Source organism: Suricata suricatta, chromosome 12, assembly GCF_006229205.1.
Source record: "Suricata suricatta isolate VVHF042 chromosome 12, meerkat_22Aug2017_6uvM2_HiC, whole genome shotgun sequence".
Taxonomy (NCBI): domain Eukaryota; kingdom Metazoa; phylum Chordata; class Mammalia; order Carnivora; family Herpestidae; genus Suricata; species Suricata suricatta.
Window position 1 is genome coordinate 47,348,304 of NC_043711.1, and position 21,706 is coordinate 47,370,009.

The 21,706-nt window shown below is 41.4% G+C and overlaps 1 protein-coding gene across 9 annotated transcripts in view; it reads left to right on the forward strand.

The window, feature by feature from the left end:
- FOXP1 (forkhead box P1) overlaps positions 1 to 21,706 on the forward strand; it is a 383,317-nt gene that overhangs the window by 311,916 nt on the left and 49,695 nt on the right. For 8 of the 9 annotated variants that reach the window (XM_029918730.1, XM_029918734.1, XM_029918733.1 and 5 more), the window contains one exon: positions 14,167 to 14,271. The exons of the other annotated variant lie outside the window; for it this stretch is intronic. In XM_029918730.1, coding sequence (XP_029774590.1) covers positions 14,167 to 14,271 — 105 coding nt within the window. The remainder of the gene's footprint in view (positions 1 to 14,166; positions 14,272 to 21,706) is intronic. 9 annotated transcript variants of the gene reach the window in all.

Consider the following 21,706-nt stretch of genomic DNA (forward strand, 5'->3'; position numbering starts at 1 on the left):
GAGAAGTGATGGAGAGAAAGAGAAGAATTCTTAACACCGCAACCCAGGATAAACTCTTTTATGGAACAGAAATTCTCTTAAGATTTTCTAATGCTGGCCTCTTAAACACTCTTATTTTGTTTTTCTGATTTTATTTTATGCCCAAAGGTGCTTTCTGTGCCTCACCCATCTGCCTGCTCTCTCTCGTAGCCATTGAGCTCCTACTGATAATGTAAGGCCCAGATCAAACACTATGGAATTTTATTTTCCATCCGTTTGTTCAGTTCTCTTTCTCCCTAAATGGAGAATGGGGTACAGCTCTCTCAGAGAGTTGGCAGTGACCTCCAAATATATTTGCTTATTCATTTCATCACTAACAAAAGTGTTGAGCATGCATCAATAATGTGTTTTTAATCTGTTACACACATGGGTAATATATTACCTATATTATAAAAAATTAGAGGCTAAGGGTGAGAGGTAGGTACCCATATACACACGTGTACATTCTTACCAAAGTCCTGCTTGGACACGTGCACACAGAAACTATAATATTCCTTTACTGCTCACCCACAGGTCTTCTTATGAATCCCAATTTTAGACTCTGATCTAGGAACCCAACATGACACTTATCACAAAATCAATGCTTACTTAAAACCTGCCAAAATAAAGGTAGAGAGGAGTTTAATCTGGTGAACATTAACAAAGCATCTTATACTATAATGAAAGGATGGTCATTATGTAAAGTAGGGGATAGTTCGGAGGAAACATAAACGTAAGTGCCTCAAGGTTTTTAGCCAATTTGTATTTTTAAGTTACATGTGCCCTCCTCTACTGCTTGCCCGTTCAGCCCTCACACTTTACGTAATGATTTTCCTGGGTCTGGAGTGTGTGCTGGCTTCTGTAGAGTATTCCGGAGGAAGGACTAAGAAGAATGAGCATTGAGCTTTTATTTATGTTTTTAGGTTTTCTTTACTACTGTTGGGGCCTCTAACATATGGACATGTTCCACACAGACTTTGTGTGTCACCAGTGCAAACACACTTGCATTGACATAGTAAGAATGGCCGCCTAATGGTGTTAATAATTTTTGGATTAGTGGTCCCTATGTCTGTATTGACACAGTTGCTCACAGCCACTCTCTGGAAAGCATTCTGTTTTCTTAACAAGATCCCAGCATTCTAACTGCCAGTGGTAAACTCTCATAAACTCAGGATAGCCCTCAGTAGCATAAGAAACAAGAGCTAGACTTCTGCTTTCTCTTCCTTTTTTTCTCTTTCATTTATTCCTCCACTCACCACCATGCACACATGGTCACTCTGTTTTTGTCCTCACCTGCTCGCTCTTAGTGATACTCGAGCCCGCCCTCTCTGCTCCATCATCCTGCTGGGGCACATCCTCCTGGTGTCTGGGAGTCAAGGTGGCAAGTTTTGCCCAGTATAGCTGAAAAGGGAAATGGGGCAGATGGGTGCTGTGGACAGGGAGGAAGAGAACTGTCCATCTCATGGTCTGTCGTGGCCTTCAACCCCAGGTTGGATAAATCTTACCATTTATCTGTAGAGTAAGTAAAAGTAAAGTAGTGTACCAAAGGGAATATGGTACCAACCAAACAGCCCAAAATAAGAATATCAAAAATAAATCTGTTTAAGTAAGGAAGTAAAGCCAGTTACTGGTCCCGCCTACAGCCTGCATGTGAGATGCCCCTGGATCCCGAGTTCTGCAGGGTTAAGTCCTGGGGGCATTGGCTGTGCTGCGTTGTTGTGGCCCTTGTGGAGTTTTGTCCATCAAGTTCAGGATGACCCTGAGGCTCTTCCTTCCCCACCGAACATTCAAATTAGAAGTGCGTCTTCAGAGACTTGCCCCTGGCTCATTGGTAACTCAGGAAGATAATCCAGCTAGAGACTGAATCTCCTTGTAGAATATGTCTTGAACCTTTGGTTTCCCAAACTTCAGTCATCTGAGTATATGTCTCATTATCATGAGGTTTGCCATATCTACTTATATTATTTCTGTTATTCTCTTCAAGTCATTTTTTAAATTAAAAAAAAAATTTTTTTTTGAGACAGAGTGTGTGCAGGCATGGGGGAGGGGCAGACAGAGAATCCCAGCAGGCCCCAAGGTGACAGCACGGAGCCTGATGCAGGGCTTGATACCACGAACCAAGAGATCATAACCTGAGCTGAAATCAAGAGTCAGACCCTTAACTGACTGAGCCACCCAAGCGCCCGTCAAGTCCTTCTTTACACTTAAGTCAAATAAGCCTCATCCTAAGAAGTGATATCTATGAAAGCAGAGGTTGGAGATACTAAATATGTTTTTATCTGATATAAATTAGAATAAATGTGCCAGTTTTTAAAAAATACACATTCTTGCTCCGTCTGACATTTTATGGGCCACTGTTGAGTGCATGTACATTAGGATATTTTGGTAGGATTTCTCTTTTTTTAACAAATTTGTCTAACGTTTATTTTTGAGAGAGAGAGAGAGAGAGCAAGGGACAGAGAGAGAGACACACACACACACAGAATCTGAAGAAGGCTCCAGGCCCTGAGCTGTCAGCACAGAGCCCCCAGAGGGGCTTAAACCCACCAACCATGAGATCATGACCTGAGCCGAAGTCAGAAACTTTTAACTGACTGAGCCACTCAGGCGCCCCTAGGATTTCCTCTTTTTGCTGAGGAGAGAGACTTTGACTGAGTATGGTTCTGTGCCAAGTGGATTGAAACCCTGTTTTCATGGTATGTTTACCCTGGTTTCCTAAAAAAGTCTAAAACGATCCTTTACCTTCCTAAAAATTTAATTCCACATTCTGCTTATTCACACATACATCTTGTACTTTGGGTTCAAGGATACCAGCCAGACTGAGAGTTAGGGCACTGTCAGGTTTTGAGTTGTCCGTTCACCGATTTGTCTGTTTATGCCAGGGTACTCCACATATATCAGCGTAACATCTGGCACACATCAGTCTCAGATGAAATCACTCGCCGAATTTGGGCTAATGTGAAATTGGTGTTCAGTAGATGGGAAATGCTCTTTTCCCCATGTTAACTTCCTTCAGTCTTACCTGCTTTGTTATAGTACATTTTAAAAAGCCTTGCACGTATTTCTTAGGTAACAGGGCCAGCCAGCTTTTTTTTTTTTTAAGTCTGCAACTCTTCTTGGTGAGAGGTGCCCAGGGTCACCCCTTTCCCTATTTATCCATCTCTAGCTTGTTCTTCAACCCTCAGTGAATAGGGCACCCCATGACCGCTCCTTTAAGAAGCTAGCAAGGCTCCTTTAATAACAGTCATTTTTAGGTCAGATGCTGGACAGGGAGCGTTCAGGAGACTAGGTATTCAAGTTGTGGTCCGTGGCCCCACACCATTGACATTACACACCAGCTTGCAGACACACACAGTCTCAGGCCCCAACCCAGAAGTACAAAAGTAGAATCTGCATGCTAAAAAGATACCCCAGCAATTTATATCTATAATAAACTTTGAGAAGCATGACATAAGAAAATTAACAGAAGAGAAGGGCTGTGTTTACTTATGCGTCCGTACGACATCCATCTTTTAAGCCCAGTCAGCGTTGACTTTGAGTTCTGCCACATCCAGTTTTTGCCATATCTGCATATACCTGTTAACTAATTGTTACTTAGTGTTCTTCTTAAAACTGACTAACTTAAATAGATTTTATAAACATGTAACACTGAGGGGCGTCTGTGTGGCTCAGTTGGCCATCTGACTCTTCATCTTGGCACAGGTGTCGAGCTCAGGGTGGTAAGTTCAAGAGCCGCATTGGGCTCTGTGCTGGAACCCAACGTAAAAAAAGAGGGGGGAGGTGCCTGGTTGGCTTAGCCAGTTAAGCTTCCGGCTTCGGCTCAGGTCATGATCTCACAGTTCATGAGTTTGAGCCCCATGGGGGCTCTGTGCTGACAGCCTCAGGACCTGGAGCCTTCTTTGGATTCTGTGTGTGTCTCTGCCCCTTGCCCTTTCTCGTTCTCTCTCAAAAATAAATGTTAAAAAAATGTTTTTAAACTACTAAAAAATGTAACCCTGGGAAGTCATGAATCTGATGTATTGGTTGAGTTTTTTTTTTTCTAGTACACATGAACTTGGATTCATACCTAGGAAAGTGAGGATATTTGTATATCATTCAGACTCACCCCACACATTGCTTTTGTGGGCCATACCCTGAAGGCCATTGTAGGAAGGGAACCCTGTATTTCCTATAGGACAATCTGGAATGCATGGGGGGCAGGGGCAGCTCCTGACCTAAGGCGTTAAAAGCTTATAGTTCAGATATAAAGTCAGTTGAGGTAGCCCTCGCATCTTGAGGTACACTATTGAGAGCAGATAATAACAATAATCTCGATCGTTGTTTAAAAGCACAAATCTGGCACTTAATAGACTAATTCACAGTCACTCCAATTGCAAGTTTTCCTCATGAATATCGTATCACAAGGGAATGTGAAATCCTCTAATTAAACATAATTTGAAAAGCAGCAGAAAATTGAGATGATGAGCGTTCTGGGGAAGGAGAGTCAAGGATTCACCACATGAGCCAGTGAGAGAGAGGGAGAGGGAGAGGGAGGGAGGGAGGTGTGTGTGTGTGTGTGTGTGTGTGTGTGTGTGTGTGTATGTGTGTGTGTGTGTCTCCCAGTTGGTGGAGACCCCATCTTCACTCCCTCTAGACTGGGATCTGTCATGGGCTTTCCTCCAATACCCTTCTCTCAGCGTAAGGTTATCGAAATGCTGGTCCACGTACTTTGGGAAAACTGATAGATACACATAGGATGGCGTGTTTCTGTAATAAGTGAAAAGTAAAATGAAGGCAGTACACTAGAAAAGCTGTCTCCCAGCCTTCAAGGGGACTCAAGAAGCCCGCCTGCTTCTTGAAGTGTTTTCAGTGAAAGTTAAAGGAGAAAGGTCATTTTTACAAAGCTTCCAGGAAGAAGAATGCTGTACTCACACCCTCATTTCCCCTGATCCCATGTAGCATTTTCACTGTAATCACATATGAGACCTTTTCCTTGTCATACTGCAGTTGAACCGGTGAAAACACTTGCCCTGTCATTTTATTTTCTGCAAGGGACTTTGACCTCCAGCTGGTTTGGAGGAGACACCCAGTAGTAGGAAAGACGTCAGAGGAATGAACTCTAACATGGAACATTGTGGTAGAGATTTAAGTAATCCTCTCTTTTACTGTTGTTCATCTGTACTGGTGTATATTAGGAGGTCCGCTGTGGGAGGAGTTCCACAGCCACCTTGCAGAGTTTGGTGTCATTGAACCTGACATATATGTCGTAAATGCATCCATTAGTTCATGAACATGAAGTACAAGCAAATCTGAAGTCCTAATTCCTGATACCACTACATCACTAGAAATCAAATTCACCATCCCATCTCTAAACCTGAGAAATCCCTGATCTGGTACTTAAAGTGTCATTGGAAGTAGGATGGGTTGGCAGAGTAGAAGGCAAGGAAATATGATAAGAACTAAAAAGTGAAGCAAGAGAAAGTGGTACCATGTCTGTATAAGTTGTCACTGAAGAATTAAACAAATAAAGGAAGAAGCTATTAAATAGTGGCTTTCAGGGGCGCCTGGGTGACTCAAGTCGGTTAAGCGTCTGACTCTTGATCTCAGCTCAGGTCTTGATCTCAGAGTCATGAGTGCAAACCCCCCTCTGGGCTCCATGCTGTGCATGGCACCTATTTAAGGGGAAAAAAAGTGGCTTTCATGGACACTTACTGTGGTTATGATCACAGTTTAATGTAAGACACTTTTAAGTCCTGGGTAGTCCTGATACCGTATCAGGAGAACATCTTTCTGGAATCCTGAGGTATGTGGAGTTGTTAAATGTTTTGGCAGAGAGTGAGCAGCCTCTTGCCATCCAGCCAAGATCATGGGGTGTGACAGATCTGAGAGGGGAAGATTCTGTGACTGACAGTGGTGTGTATGGGGTGGCAGAAGCAAGCATGTGCACGTGGACAAGAGACCAAAGAATTAGAAAAAAGATGAGGAGAGACTTGAGCCATAGGGAGGCAAAGATGTAGTTTGTTTGGTCACAGAGCTGGTCCTCATCTATCCTTAGTGTCCTGGGTACCGGTCTCGGGGTTAGCATGCCATTAATGTTGGCTCGCTGATTGAGAGGCCAGATTGTGGGAAAGAGGGAGGTACCCAGTGGGGAAGACAGGGAGCGGAACCGCTCTTTAGCAGTCAAAGGTGGCAGGGAGGGGCGCACTTGCAATTTTGGGGGTGTTTGTAGAGGGTGAGGAAGAATACAGAAGGGAAAAGCTTCCTGCTCCACAGCTGTGGTAGAATGGCATTAGTCCTTATTAGAAGGCATAGACGACCTTCATTCCTTCAACCAGTAATGAATAAGCACCTCCTCCTCTTTCATCAACAAGATGTGTCATTTTTGCCCCACCCCTATCGGTGTGCAAAACGTAGCAAACGTGAATTGGTGTTCAGTTGGTTTTTGACGAAGGTGCCAAGACAGTTCGTTTAGGAGAGAATAGAATGACCTTTTCATCAAATGGTCCTGGGACAACATGCAAAAAAATGAAGTTGGACTTTTTCCTCACACCATACACAGAAATTAAGATGATCGTTAGACATCCGTGTGACAGTTAGAGCTCTCAGAAGAAAACAAAGGAATAAATCTTCATTTCCTTACCTTCATCAGTGGGTTATTAGATGTGACACCAATATCACATGGAACCACAGAAAAAATAGATAAATGGGACTTCATCAGAATGAGAGACTTGTGCTTCAGAGCACGCCACCAAGAAACTGAAGAGGTAATCCGCAAGATGGGAGTAAATACCTGTACGTCATTTTTGTGATGAGAAACTAATATGCTATATATATATTAAAACTTGGCATTCAAGAGTAAAAAGGCAAATGACCCAATGTTTAAAAAAGTGGATAATTTGAATAGATACTTCTCTAAAGAAGATACATAGGTGGTTGGTAAGCACATGAAAAGATGCTCAACAGCATTGAACATGAAGTAAATACAAATCAGAAACACACAAAAATTATCACTTTACATCCAGAGAGATGGCTAAATTAAAGACAACAGGTCTTGGCAAGTATATGGAGAAATTGGAACCCTCAGATAATCCTGGTGAGAATATAAGGTAGCGCAGCTGATTTAAACTCTGGTCTGGCAGTTCCTCCTCCCCTTCACCATAGAGTTACCCCATGACCCGATACTTCTTCTCTTAGATCTACATACCCCAAAGAATTGAGACATATATTCCTTCATGTACGTGCACTCTCACATCACCACTGTTCGCAGTAACCAGAGTGTGGAAACAGCCCGAATGTCCACCAGTGATTGGATGGATTGAAAAGATGCATATATACACGTACAGTGGAATATTCAGCTGTAAAACAGAAACGAAATACTGACACACGCTACAGGGAGGGTGGACCTCCAGAGCGCTGTGCTAAGTGGAAGAAGGCAGACACAGAAAAGCACATCTTGTATGATGCTGTTTATATGAAATGTCCAGAATAAGCATATGTCTAGAAACAGAAGACTAGTGGTGGGAAGGAGCTGAAGGTTGAGAAGAAACGGGGAATGATTGCTAATGGGTATAGGATTCCTTTTTGGTGTGATCGAAATGTTCTAAAATTATAGGCGATGTGGTTACACAACTCTGAACATGTTCAAAACCATTGAATTATATACTTGTAAAGAGTGAATCGTATGGTATATGAATCTCTCAGTAGCACTTAAAAAAGAAAAACATATTTCACAATTTTTTTATTTAAAAAAATTTTTTTAGAGAAAATGAGTATATGAGCAGGGATAGGCAGAAGGAGAAGGGAACAGAGGATCTGAAGCGGGCTCTGTGGTGAAAGCAGAGAGAATGATGCGGGTCTTGAACTCCCAAACGTGAGATCATGACATGAGCGAAAGTCGGGTGCTTAACCAACCAAGCCACCCAGGTGCCCCCCGTATTTAACAAGTTTGAGAGATGGGAGAATGACCAACAGTCTTTCAGAACTCAACTAATGAAATAACATGCTAGTGAAATAAAATACATTTTATAATGGGGGGGCCGCATGAGGGAGAGAAGCTATAAGGCTGATGCTCACAAACGTAGACTTTTGTTTACAGATGAATCGGGAATTTGGAGGGGAAGAAAACAGAGCACACTCAGAAAAGGGAGAAAACACAGATTGGGATAAACTCAGAAGAGAAACCCGAGAACCTGGGTCAGGGCACAGGAAAAGCTGAGTGTACCGTCAGGTGAAAAGGGAACTGCCTTTGAGTTGATGGAGATGTCTTGGGCCCAGTGAGGTGTGCGTTGACTTCATTTCCTTCAAAGATTAGTCTCCTCCTGGTTGCCATACAGAAAACTACCTTGGGACTAATACGGACACTTTTAGAGTACGGACTGAAATGAAAAACTGTCCTTAGTTGCAGTAGACAAACTTAATGATTCCAGTGTCACGTTGTCATTAAGAAGTGCACTTGGAAGGAAACCATGAAGGGCCCCACTGAGGAACTAGAACCATCACAGAAAATCTTCTCAGGGACACCTGGGTGGCTTGCTGGGGTCAAGCCTCCATCTTTGGCTCAGGTCATGGTCTTAACAGTTCGTGAGTTTGAGCACTACGTTGAGCTCAGCGCTCACAGCTCAGAGCCTGCTTCCGATTCTGTCTCCCTCTCTCTCTGCCTCTCCCCTGCTCATGCTCTCTCTGTCTCTCAAAAATAAACAAACATTTAAAAAATAAAATGTTCTCAGAAGCTAAAGTCTGTATTGAAGTTAGGGCTCTGCCTAGCATACTTTGACATAAGAAGAAGAAATAGGAAGAAATCTTAAATAAATGTCATTGAAAATGACACCATTGCACCATACCAAACATATACTGTATGTAATATCCTGTAAGGTCAGGAATCGTTATTATATATTTATGTGTAATTGTATTTATGGCAAGTTGGTTCTTTCTAATCTGAAATGCTATCACTGTTCTTGTGTTAAAAAATTTAATTTTTACATATCAAGGATTATTAGTTTAAATCACCTGGCTTTTCTTGACTGCATACTCTATGCATGTCATATATTAGGAGTAAAATTAAACAAAAGAAGGTGTCAAAACCCTGTTTTCTCAGGTGGATGGGCATTCTGACCTTTACCTTCAAGAATAAAAAAAGGGCAAACACTAATTGAATGATACAGCCATAGGTAAAATCCAATAGCATAGTATAACTATTTATTTTCTGTTATTCCTGAATTTGTGTAACATTCATTGAGCCCGTGTTCTCTGTGAGTGTGTGGTGATGAATTGGTTGCAGTCCCCACCCCTGGGATTTTTAACCTGGGAGTTTATAGTAAAACGTAATTTATTTAAAAATCAACTCTGTATTTTCAAACCCAAATACGTCTTTATTCATCGACTTGGGCACCTTTTCAGAAGCATGTGCTTTTCACGTTGGTGAGTTTACCTTGAACAGCTTCTTGAAATGATTGGGCTCACTGATCTTATCTGGCCCTCGGGTCCTTGGAGTGCCGTTTTCCACCAGGTTTCCACCTGTACACACGTCTAATTAATTCCAGTTAAAAAACACTTTTCACTCGTTTTTTTTATTTACCTTCTTTCACCTTTTGGCACGTCCCAATATGCAGTCAGAATATAAGTGTCTCTTCCACTTTTCCTGTGAGACAGAAAAGCTCCTGTTCACAGGTGCAACTGGTGAAGCGCACAGAGTGCTGGAAAGGCCAGTAACTGGGCTCAGCCATGTGCGCCGTGAGCTTTGTGGTGCCGCTGTCCGGGCAAATGGCAGTCTCCAAATTGAGTCCTTAGTAGCGCTTGGTTTTTCCGTGTGTGCCTATGTAGGTATGTATTCATACATCTAAGTGAAAAAAATTAACAGTTGAAAAGCACCACCTTTCTCAGGGCATAAAATCACCTCAAAAGTGATATGGTGAAAATTTCAGTTCCTCACCACCTCTGACAGTTAGGATGGTTCCTTATAGGTTTTTCCAGATATTCTGTCAGAGACCTACTTCGAGCCTACTCCTTTTCCTTTCAGAGCCTAGCAATTTATTTCAGCCAACTGTGTATTGAAAAGTATCCAGTTACAGTCACTGGCCACCCAGGTGCTGGCCACCTAAGACAGTGGTCATCTCCACATAGCTGCTTCAAACCTCATCAAAAATGTTTGCATCCACATGAAGCCCTGCTGTACCTAAGTTTACCAGGACCTGTAGTTAGGCATGGCGTGGAATGAGCTGCATCTGTCATGAAATCGGAGCGGACGGGGGTGGGGGGGGTTGGAGGCAGCTGATAAAAGAAGTTGAGATTTAGGAGCACCTCGATGGCTCATTTGGTTAAGTGTCAGGCTCTTGGCTTTGGTTCAGGTCATGTTCTCACAGTTAAGAGATCAAGGCCTACTTCAGGTTCTGCCCTGAGCGTGGAGCCTGCTTGAGATAATTCTCTCTCTTTCCATCTCTCTCTCTCTCTAATTAATTGATTGATTGATTAATTATTTTCAAAAGGAAGTAAAGATTTCATAGCTTCAAGTCCTGCACCTGCTCATGGTCATCATTCACCAGCTTTACTTGGAATGCCTGGCAGTTAGAACACCAGTCAGGCCATAAGTGCAGTGAGCTGCATGGTGAAAGCCCCATCACTGTATACTTACAGAAGTGCTTTTTTCAGGGGCGCCTGGGCGGCTGTCGGTTAAGCTTCCGACTTCGGCTCAAGTCAGGATCTCATGGTTCGTGAGTTTGAGCCCCGCACCCAGCTCTGTGCTGATGGCTCAGGGCCTAGAGCCTGCTTCTATGTGGTCTCCTACAATCTTTGTCCTTCCTCACCCCGCAAACCATCTCTCTCAAAAATAAATAAAAATTTTTAAAAAAGTGCTTTATCCTTCACAGTATAAATAAAAGTATCCGTGAGTTGCAAAAATAAGTGAAAGTACTGAATTATATATTAAACATGAAAAACAGGTGACAGTGGTTTATATGGTATGTTTCCATTTTCATAAAGTGGTGATACATTAGAAGAAAAAGACAGCACACAACATACCGGATGTTAACAGTGTTATCTAGGGTGGGTTCATTCCGTGTGAAATGGGGGGTAGGGTGGTAAGGGGAAGGGATTTTTGTAAGGAACCATCTTAGCGAATGTGAACTTATGAAAATAAGAGCTTATCTTATTTTCACAATAAATATTGTTTTAATGTATAGGCAAGTTTCCAAGAGGTCTTCTAAGTACGTAACTAGGTACGCGTGTGAAGACTTTGGGTTTCTTCAGAGTCCGGGAGCCAGTGGTGGTCTTTCTGTCAAGTCTTACTGAACTGTCCTCTGTTCTCACTTTGAAATAAGGGTACCAAGTTAAATTACAAAAATAAATTCTTGGAGCAGACTAGTTTTCATTCGGACCATGGGGCCTTCACAAATAACCTCACTTGAAAAGAGAGATTGGGTGGGGGGAGGGGATGGCAGAGTCCATGTTAAATCATGTATATTTTTTTTCTAGTCATAAATTCCTCTAGTGAACACCCACTGTTTTCTTTCTGTTATTTTCAGGACACTCTCTGCTTCACAAAAAGCACAGAAGAATAACTGTTGGCAGTTTTTAACTAGTGGTATTTCACATCCTAACTAGTTGAGGCTAAAGAGTCACACAAAGTATATATAATGGTTAGGAATGTACTCAGCATGCAGCACCTCTGGAGAGCAACTTGATAGAATATTCATAGTGAATTTTAAACTTTGTACTCATTAATTGACTCATCCCACTTCTCTGAATGCATCTTGTAAAAATCAGTTATATACTGGGATGTTGAACCTGGTCAGTTTTATTTTTAACATAATTCATAGGTGTATAAAACATGAAGAGAATCTCAATGACCAAAATAGAGGGATGATTCTACCAATTTCAGTATGTAACTCAGGCTAAGGCAATTTGTGATGGGCTGTTTGTTTCAGTAAATAATGATTTTGAGGACTAGTTGATAACATAATTCTTTAATAACAAGATCATGTTAAAAAGAAAAGGATCAGGGGCACCTGGATGGCTCAGTCAGTTAAGCTTCTCTTTGTTTCTGCTCAGGTCATAATCTCATGGTTTGTGGATTCAAGCCCCACATCGGACTCTGCTAACAGTGCAGAGCCTGCTTTGGATCCTCTGTCTCTCCCTCTCTCCACCCTTTCCCCCCATCTCTCTGTCTCTCCCTCAGTAAACATTTTTAAAAATATTTATAAGAAGATGATAGAAATCTTCATGCCTTAATTTGTGAAAAGTATTCTTATATTTTCATACATATTAAAATTTTTAACATGAAAATATTTTAATCTTAATGAAGTTGGTAAAGAAGATAACTTAGGTTTTTTTTCTTTCCACACTGTTGGTAGGAATAGTTTTCATTTTAAATGATTTCCTTCCCTCAGAATAGCTGAGAATTCTAGTCCTTAGAAGGATTCTTTAATTTCAAATATTGTCAGTAGTTTTTTGAAATTGTTTTTGTATCATACTTATTTTTCCAGTGTCACTGAGATGTAACTGACATCTCATTGTATAAGGTATACAGGGCATTGTATAAGTTGCAGAGCACAGTGACTTGACTTACATGTCTCATGACAGGACTGCCAGAGTAGTTTCACTAACGTCCATCATCTTAGGTCATCATATCTGTTTTATTCTTTAAAAAACCTGAAGATGATCTTGGATTGGTAATAATTCTTTTCTATCGGTCCAGTGGGCTTTTGCCCTCTTAACTGCTTAGAGCCTGTCCTTTTGCCGTGGGGCTTTGTAAATCTCATTACAGAGCTACCTTCTTTCACTTGCATTGTTACTCTTTTCTCTCATGAGGGGCTCCTTTATCAGTTAGACTTGTGTAAAAAAAAAAAAATTTTTTTTTTTTGGTTTCCAGATTCATTTTCTGTTCTAAGGCAAAAAAAAAAAAAAAAAGCTGGTCACTCTTTTCAAATTTTGTTGAATTTCCAGCATAATTATCTAAAAGCCATAGAGAGACCTATTGATCTTTGATAAGGTGTAGTTCTGTGCCCATGTGTGTTTACTCCTCATGCTTCTTAGTTTAACTGTTCGTAATATGCCCAGTGTGGATTCGTTGTAAGTCAGGGACAAATGGCATTTGTGTGTGCCTGCCCCGTGAATGGGAATTGATCGATGATATATGAATATGCATCCTTGTGGTGATCTACAGACTGCGCATGTGTGCGGGCTTTGCACCTCTGTGTACAGACTCGTGATTGAAGTTCAGGGTCACGGACCGGCTGTGGAATAAGTTGCAAAATAGCCCTTCCCTTGAAGAGAATGTGCTCGAGTATGAGACAGAACTCTCAGTGTTAGGTTTACATTTCTATTTGATAGAATCTAAGGATATGGAAACGACTGTAAAAATAATTTGTCTGAAAGAAGTCTGGATGCAGAAATCTAATAGAGAAAATATTTGAGAATATGGTTCATCAGCAAGTGCAACAGAATACACTTCTCCAAGCACCACATGGTGTGGATCAAAGCATCCCATGACTTGGATCCTTGTGGTCAAATCATTACGTATTGATTGGAACCCCACTGAAGGATTAACCCCTTGTGTTCATGCCACGTTTTTTTTCTCAGCCTTGGTGTCTATAATTTTAGGGATATAATCTTTCTCCTGTTACTAGTGTTTTTTAAGCTAATCATCTACTTGGGTATATTTGTCTTTCTAAATTATTTGATGCTAAATTATTTAATTGCTCTGTTCGGTGCTTGATAAAATTAATTTGTGAGATCATACAATTATGCGAAAGCAGTTTTCTAGTGGAAGGGAGGAGGAAAATGTATAATATCCTGGGTAGAAAACAGCAAGAGAATCTCAAAATCAAGTACAGATTTGATCATTTTCATTATGTAGATTAAATGATAAATTCTAGCTTTTTAAAGAATCCTTCACAGTTTGAGTAGAGAGCTTTGCCTCTAACAAAAGCCTGTCAAACACTTTTCATACGTGGTGGTACATTTCTAACATCACAGTCTGGAACTTAACTCTTGCTTTTAAATAACAATGCAGAATTAATTAGTAAATGCATGGGAGAAAGAAACCCTAGCTTCCTCCAGGTCCACGTTCAGCCATGTGGGTTCCTCTTGCCTTTGAAGCCTGGTGGGATGGTCCTTGGCAACAAATTCATTCTCTTGTCCTTTTGTGTGTGTGTGTGCGTGTGTGTTTTTTTTCAGTTTGTCCCACGAGGAGCACCCCCATAGCCATCCTCTCTACGGACATGGTGTATGCAAGTGGCCAGGCTGTGAAGCAGTGTGCGAAGATTTCCAATCATTTCTGAAGTAAGAATGATTTTATATTGCTTTCTTCTCTTACATAGCCATCACCTCCCACTGCTCATGCTTTTCCTCATAAAATGCCTTTTTGATGGAGGGTTTCAGACCACCATTTTGAGAACAGACTCTAAACCATAAGGTCTAGCACATCGTCCTAGGAATAGTCACAGGATCTGCGGAGGGTCGATTGTAAAGGGCAAAAGAGTTTCGCCCACGGGTGGTTTTGATGCTCTTAGTGAGAGTGTATGGTGTACCCATTTCCCCAGGACGACTGTGATTAACTAAACCTTCTCCCAGCATTAAATTTGCCAGAACTCTTACTCGTTTGTCTGCATTCTGAGGCGCTGACATACCCTTACATTTATAAGACTGCTCTTAGTCCATGGTCATTTGCAGCTTGGTGATTGGCCCTCTTTGTTTTTATACACATGACTTGCAAACTTCAGAAAGGGGTGCCAAGGAAATGCTGCCAACTTGCTTCTTACCTTTCCATACTGGTGTTGACTTTAGTTCCGATTCTTGTCCTTACGGGGAGAATGGAGTAACTTTAATTTCAGCCATTAAAGTATCACTAAAACTAGGATTATCCCATTTAAGTCTGTAATACTGTTAAAGCATCTCTGTAAATAAATGATAGATAAATCTTCCCAGAGTTGAAGTGAAATGCTTCTGCACTACATCTTAGTATTTCCTCTCCATACCATACCTTTATGGTTCTTTAATAGTATTTAGACTAAACTGCTCTGTGTCATTGATAGTATCTTAGACTCAATGGCAGATGGACTGAATATAAGAATACATTATATTTAGTATATTTACATAGTACGCAGTAATTGAACGTATGCACACATATCACTCCTTTATATCTGGCTTCATGATGGCTTACAGATTATGGGTTGGAGGTTCTTTGCTTTTGGCTTTTTTCCTCTCATTCAAGCCCCCAGAAATAGAGAAGAGCTGATTTGTGTACAGATTTCTAGTTTTTGTGGTCTTTATATTCTTAAAGCAGTGTCTATCTTTAATCTTACGGACCTGCATACAGATATTTTAAGAACCCACCGTTAAAGGTCTATCCAGTGTTACCTGAAAGGAGTTATAGTGAATGTTGTGTTTTAATTAATGAAGACTACGAATCTATTCAAGAGCCTCCCAGCTTTTATATTTTATTTGAAGAGCATTATGTAGTCACTAGAAACTTAAGTACTTAAAAAATTTTTTTAAAGAGATGCCTACAATTTGTTTCTAAATATGAACCGTCAAGAGCAGTGATACTTTAAAATAAGCAAGAGCCCTTTACAGTTATTATGATTCAAGCTAGTAGTATTATTGGGCCTTGATCTCATATAAATCACTCATTATAAGTCTTTGTTTTGTTACTGCCTAATTGTATTTAGATAATGAGAGAAAAAGACCTTGGCAAAAACCACTTTCACATTCTGATTTCACCTTCTGCACCAGTGCTAGCTTTGATAAATAACATTGGTGCTAATTTCGCTCATCTCTAGAATGGTCGATAACATCTGTAAATAGGATTTATTTTCATAAAGTCTCTAGAAATGTATAATTGCTATGAATATTTTTGGTGTATCAGTTTTAAAGCCACAAGGGAAAAAGGCAGTTTTTCAATGAGACCTATTTAAAAACTGTTGTTAATAACCAAAGTGTTTCCACCCTCCACCTCAAATCAGAAGTCCATTTATCACATAAATTGCCAGTTATATTTATGTATATATCTCATTTTTTTCTGTGCCTCCACACTGAGGTGGCACAAGTTCAAACCAACCTCATACTAAAGAAGATCTAAAGATCATGAGTATTGGGGCCAAGACTCGTTCCTTTAAAAAAAAAAATCCCCTTTAGCAGATATTTGGAGCCTAGATCTTTATAGAAAACCATCTCTCAATTTTGGAGGTTTTGCACATGACGGGACATGTTCCTGGTTCATATTGTTCAGTGGAATTGGATACCCACGATGACCCTGCCGTGGCTGCCCCTTTGTTCTTAGTACTTACTTGTTGGCTTCTTTTGTTGGAAGACTTTCGTTTGTAAGCTACAGAAACCTGACTTAAATTGGTTTAACCCCTCATTCTTTCCCCTTGCCCCAAAATGAGGTGGGGGGAGTAGGGAATGATAATGGGCTCTTGTAACTAGGAAGTCCGGTGGGATAGCTCGCCTCAGGCATGGCTGGATCTAGATGTTTAAACAAGCTTCTTGGAGTATTGGTTTTATCTGGTAGCTCTGTTTTCTTCTGTGTTGCCATCGGCCTTAGGCTCTTTCCAAGTAGAACTAAAGAAGACACATCTACATGCCACAAGTTTATCCATCTCAACAGTGCATCTCTTTTTCTGGAGTCTATCCGTAGTCCTGGGCAGACTCCCACTGACCCACTGACCCAGACTGAATCGCGCTCCAGCCGTGAGTCAGTCTCACTGTTGTAGCCAGCCTTCATGCCATCACATGGGCACCTCCAGAGCAGATAGAGATGTTCACCCCACATGAACCACGTGGGAGCTAGGGATGAGAGGCTTGGTTCCCGAGTGTGAAAAACGAACATATACACCAGAAATGGGAGAGTAAATGCTGAATAAAATAGAAAAAAACCCCTAGAACTCCATGCTCTCTTAATGGCTTCTTGAGTTACACATTGATTGGCCATATATGACAAGTTCAGGATTCTGAGTTTCCTCTCCAGCCTGATTTTAGTTCTGGGAAATTCAGAGTTGTCTTTAGGTTTCAGTGTCTTGCTTAATGTGGTGGAAAATAAGTTAGTCTTCTTGCAGATTCACTTCTCCCGCATCTCTGTGCAGTGTGATGAGTAGTCACTTTGGCACTCTTGAAACCAACTTTGCTTTCCACTGAACTGGACCAAAAGAGCCACCGTATCTCGTGTGGGTCAAACAGAAACCACACGGCCTCTTTGAATCATGTCATCATGAAGTTGTTGATGAGAAGTGAGGTTTCCAGCATTTCTTCTCAAACTGTGCCATATTTGTAGATTCTGGAAGCACGTCTTTCTTGGGCTCACATCTTTCATCCCTCGTAGAGATGTCGTCTTAGGGTTTAAGCAAGTCGATACTAGGGGTACATGGATTCCCCAAGGCGCTTTTATTCAAACGTAGCATTGCTCTGACCTTCACTTAGTTGTTGTTTTCTAGATTTTCCCCCTTGTTTATCTTCTGATCCCCTGATTTTACGCTCTCCTAGTAAGAGTTTATAATTAAACAACCCACAACCGTGCCACAGGGTCAGCTCCAAGTCCTTTGCATATATGGTTGATGCTTGAATAACACGGATTTGAACTGTGGAGATCAATAAACACAATAGTTTTATAAGTGCTCCCTTTCCTTAGGATTTTCTGAGTACTTTCTGTTGTAGCTTACTTTATTGCATAGTAGTATATAATACACGCAATATACAATACTGTATCAATCGACTTCAGTGTGTCATTGGCAAGGCTTCCTGTGAACAGTAGGCTATTAGCAGTTAAGTTTGGGGGGAGTCAAAAGTTACACATGGATTTTTGCTACATGCGGAATGGGGAGGGGTCAGTGTTCCTAACCCCCACGTTTTTCAAGAGTCAACTGTATAACCCATTTAATCCTCACGCCACCTAACAGTGATGATAGTAAGTTGTTTCTCTCAACCTACAGATAAGGAAGCTCACACAGAGAGGTCAAGTGATTTTCCCCAAGGTCACACAGCTAGCAGGAGGTGGAGTAAGGATCCACGTCCCATCAGTCAGCCTTTGTAGACTTCTCTTAACTGCCGAACAGTACCGCTAGGCTAGAAGCATCGCCGTTCTCTGTGTTCATCTCACCGCCATACGTATAGAGAGAGCTTTGAAGAAAAGGCAGGTGGGGCAGTGAAGCTGCTTTGTATTCGTGTGTGTGCCCTTTGAGTTCGTCACACAGCATCTTGGAGCATCAGTATCCACTCATGTCATTGGGGATAATAATATTAGTAACTCCCACTCGGGGTTGTTAGAATTAAAAGGTGCATCACATAAAGGGCCTGACCCATACTAGGCACTCTTTAAGAACATATTAGTCCTTTTCCTTCTTATCTATGTACTCAAGTCTCTTTTTAAAAGAGGGGTCGTTTTAAATATCCGAACAGTGATGACCATTCCTGGGGAAGGTGTGACCGTGCAGAACATTAGTGCGTCAGAGAGACTAATCTTTAATATCGTCTGTAACCATAAACTTCTTGTCCGAAGACAAGGTGGCAGTGCAGTGTGATGGGGGCCGGGGGCCGGCAGACTTCTCCTGTAAAGGACCAGACGAGAAGTGCGGCGCCTCTTTGCAGGCAGTGCAGCCTCTCACTGCCGCTCACCTCTGCTCTTGTAGCCTGAGAGCAGCCCTTGGCCTGGGTGTCAGGGATGGTGTGGAGCTTGCTGACCTCTGACCTAGGGTAAACTTGTTGGTGTCATAACGTTTTTAGCTGAGAAATCTTTTTTGCATTTCCTTAGCCGTTGCCATCTTGGGTTATTTTCGTTTGGATTCACAGAGCCCTCACATGTATTCACATTTTGGGAAAATCCCCACGCATGCCTTGCCCTGTTACCTCATTCACCGTCCACGGTTTTTATACTTAGGTGGGCTTGGGCTCTTCCCCCTGCTGTTCAGGGCTCAGTATGAAAGGGGAAAGTGACTTTGCTTGGCAGCTAGCTGTTTTCTGATCCTCAGTTGCCCAGGCTAGTGAGAGATAACTTTTAGAGAGGCCAAGATCTGTTATTCAGGATAAAAATCCCATCTGACAATAAAATGCCACTGTTCACAGAGAGGGAGGTTACAGGAAAGGAGGGGAGACTCATGGGTCTAAACCGAAGGCATATTCTTTTTTCCCTCCTGAGAGAGAAATATCATAACTGTTGGTAAATCAAACTCAGAGATTTGACACTTTTCTGTGATTATTCTGCAGTGTTTGTTCCCAAGGTGAGGTATACCACAGGGCCCTTGATTTCAAAGATAAATACTGTACAAATAACCATCCTGTTGTCTTTCCCCCACAGCCAACAGAGGAACCTTTATCAGAATCAGCAGATACCCAGTCTATTGTGCGCATTTATTTCCCTGTTTTCTCTCAAAACAAGTTGCAGTTTTCGTGTTGATTTTTTTTTAAGTTGTCATGTGACTGTTGGATTTGTTAGAGCTAACTGATACCAGCAGGCGCCCCGGCTCCTCGCCCTGATGAAATCCTCCCCACCAAGCCTCTCCGGATAGGTGAAGCTCCCCGCATTCTTCCATTCTCTCCCCATGGGGATCATTTGTTTCTTTTCTTCAACCCAGGCTGAAGACACCACCTTTCCCAGTGAAAACACGGATTTATACTGCCTCCCTTTTCCTTTTTCATAAAGGACTCCTATCTTCCTCTTACAAGGTGGAGGAGAGTAGATTCAAAGGTTAAATCATGATCACTTTTTCCCGTTTCTGACTTCAAATGTAAAATCAGGCACAGACCCCGAGTTTCACAGATACGAGGTAGTCTTTTGTGCTTGGGGAGAGTATTTCCATCTCTCCTAGTTTTTCTTTTTGATGGTCATTTGTGTAACTTCTCAGAAGGGAGTAATTTGTGTCCTTGCTTGGTATCCATTTGAAAGGAATTTTTGTTTCTGTTTTGTTTATATTTTCTGGTTATTTCTCTTGGAGAAGAACACCATGCACAGCGATCAGAAGAATTCCGGTGTGTGTTGGTCAGACATATATTGTTTATTAAAACCCAAATAAATTTGTTCTGTGTTCTAAAAGAGCCTAGGAGAAGAAAGGTGAGGGGAAATGCCCAGGGGGCAGAACTCTGACCCTTCCAAGAAGGTCGAGGCCTGTAGAAGGTAGAGGATGTTTCATCGGATCATTTGCTTTAATTTTTTTTTTCCTGTGCATTTTACTTCTCAAAACTGTGAAGAGTTTTATGTGAAAGAAACTACTAAGTGCGCCCTGTAATGTTTTCACAAGTGTTTTTATCATGGTAACATCTTGTTTACTTTAGTTCCCTGCCTAAAACTACTTGGAACATGTTAAGAAAACATCTCGAGAAAGCCTGGACAAAGAGGCCTTTGTTGAGCAGCCACCGTGAGGCTGCAAGGATCACAAAGGTGTTAACTTTCCGCCCCTTAAGCACTTCCACATGAAGTTCCAGCACCAATGTTTGTGGTTTTGGAAAAACAAAGTGTATGTTAAAGAAACCAGGTATATGCTAATACCTGTCGAAGGAGGCCGGATATCATAAATTGTTTCAACCCGTTTGTGACTCTCGGCTTGCATGCCTGAATGTTCTGCAGTGAAATCGCCTCTACTAAGTGCAGGAGGCTGGAGCACATGTGGAGGGACGGCGCTCTGGTAGGCGCTCTGGTACCTCGTCGGTGTGTGCGCCTCCCACGCCTCCAGCCTCACCACTTACATTTCCAGAACCCTGGGTGATGCAGATCCCAGGTGACAGGTCGTGGAGTATCATAGGAACTCAGTATTTTTACGAATTTGACTTTTGCGCTTCTCCTGCGTGTTCGAATTGCTTTAGAAACAAGAAAAAGTGGGTGCTACTGGAGTACATTTTTATCCCCTTAAAAAGTCTGCCCTTTCACTTTCCTGACATTGTTCAGGAGTTCAAGACCTTTCCAAGTGCTCAGAGAGGTCAGAGTGGCCTAAATACCACAGTGCCCTCTAGTGATCTGTAGCATATTAGATAGAGAAGTTGAAACCATTTTGCCAAAGGTAACAGGCTCTGTGCCCCCCGCCTTGCTCAAAAAGAAGCAAATAACCTTTGAACCCATTGGTTTTTTTTCAGCAGACAGACTATAGTCAAAAATACAAATGAAATTTAGGTTTGGTTTTTTTTCTTGTAGCCTGGAAAGCACTAGAAAACATTTGGTAAAGGTCTGCTCAGTGTGCGTCATTCCCCATGCACCTGAGTGTGTGTATACAGGACGTTGTATCACGATAGACACAGTATTGTGCGTTCTTTTAAGAGGCATTAGTTACGTACTTCACGTGATCATTTCCTGCGTGTAATTAGAAGGCATTACTTAAAAGACAGGGATCATCTTTGCTCCATACTTTTATTGACACTGTCTACCATATTATGGCCATGTCTAAATGGTAAAATTTATTATTAGCAGCAGTGTCACAAAAGTCTGAGACAGCGATTTTCCTTTCAATAAAAGTAGTTAAAAACCTTTTAGAAAATCCATAATTTTGATTGCTGGTACTTCATAAATGTATAACTGGTACTTTTTAGCTGTCTCTTTAGGGAAAAATGAGTTTTATCACCTACAGTACCTGGGTTAATGAAATTGTGTGTTGGAATTTTGCCAGAATGAAAGATGAGATCATTCCAAGACACTGATGTTGGCAACAGTCTCATAAAAAGCTCTGACTCTTGAGTGAAGTATCATTAGAATTTTTTTATTATTATTATTTTATTTAAATTGAGGGAGTAAGTTAGTTGT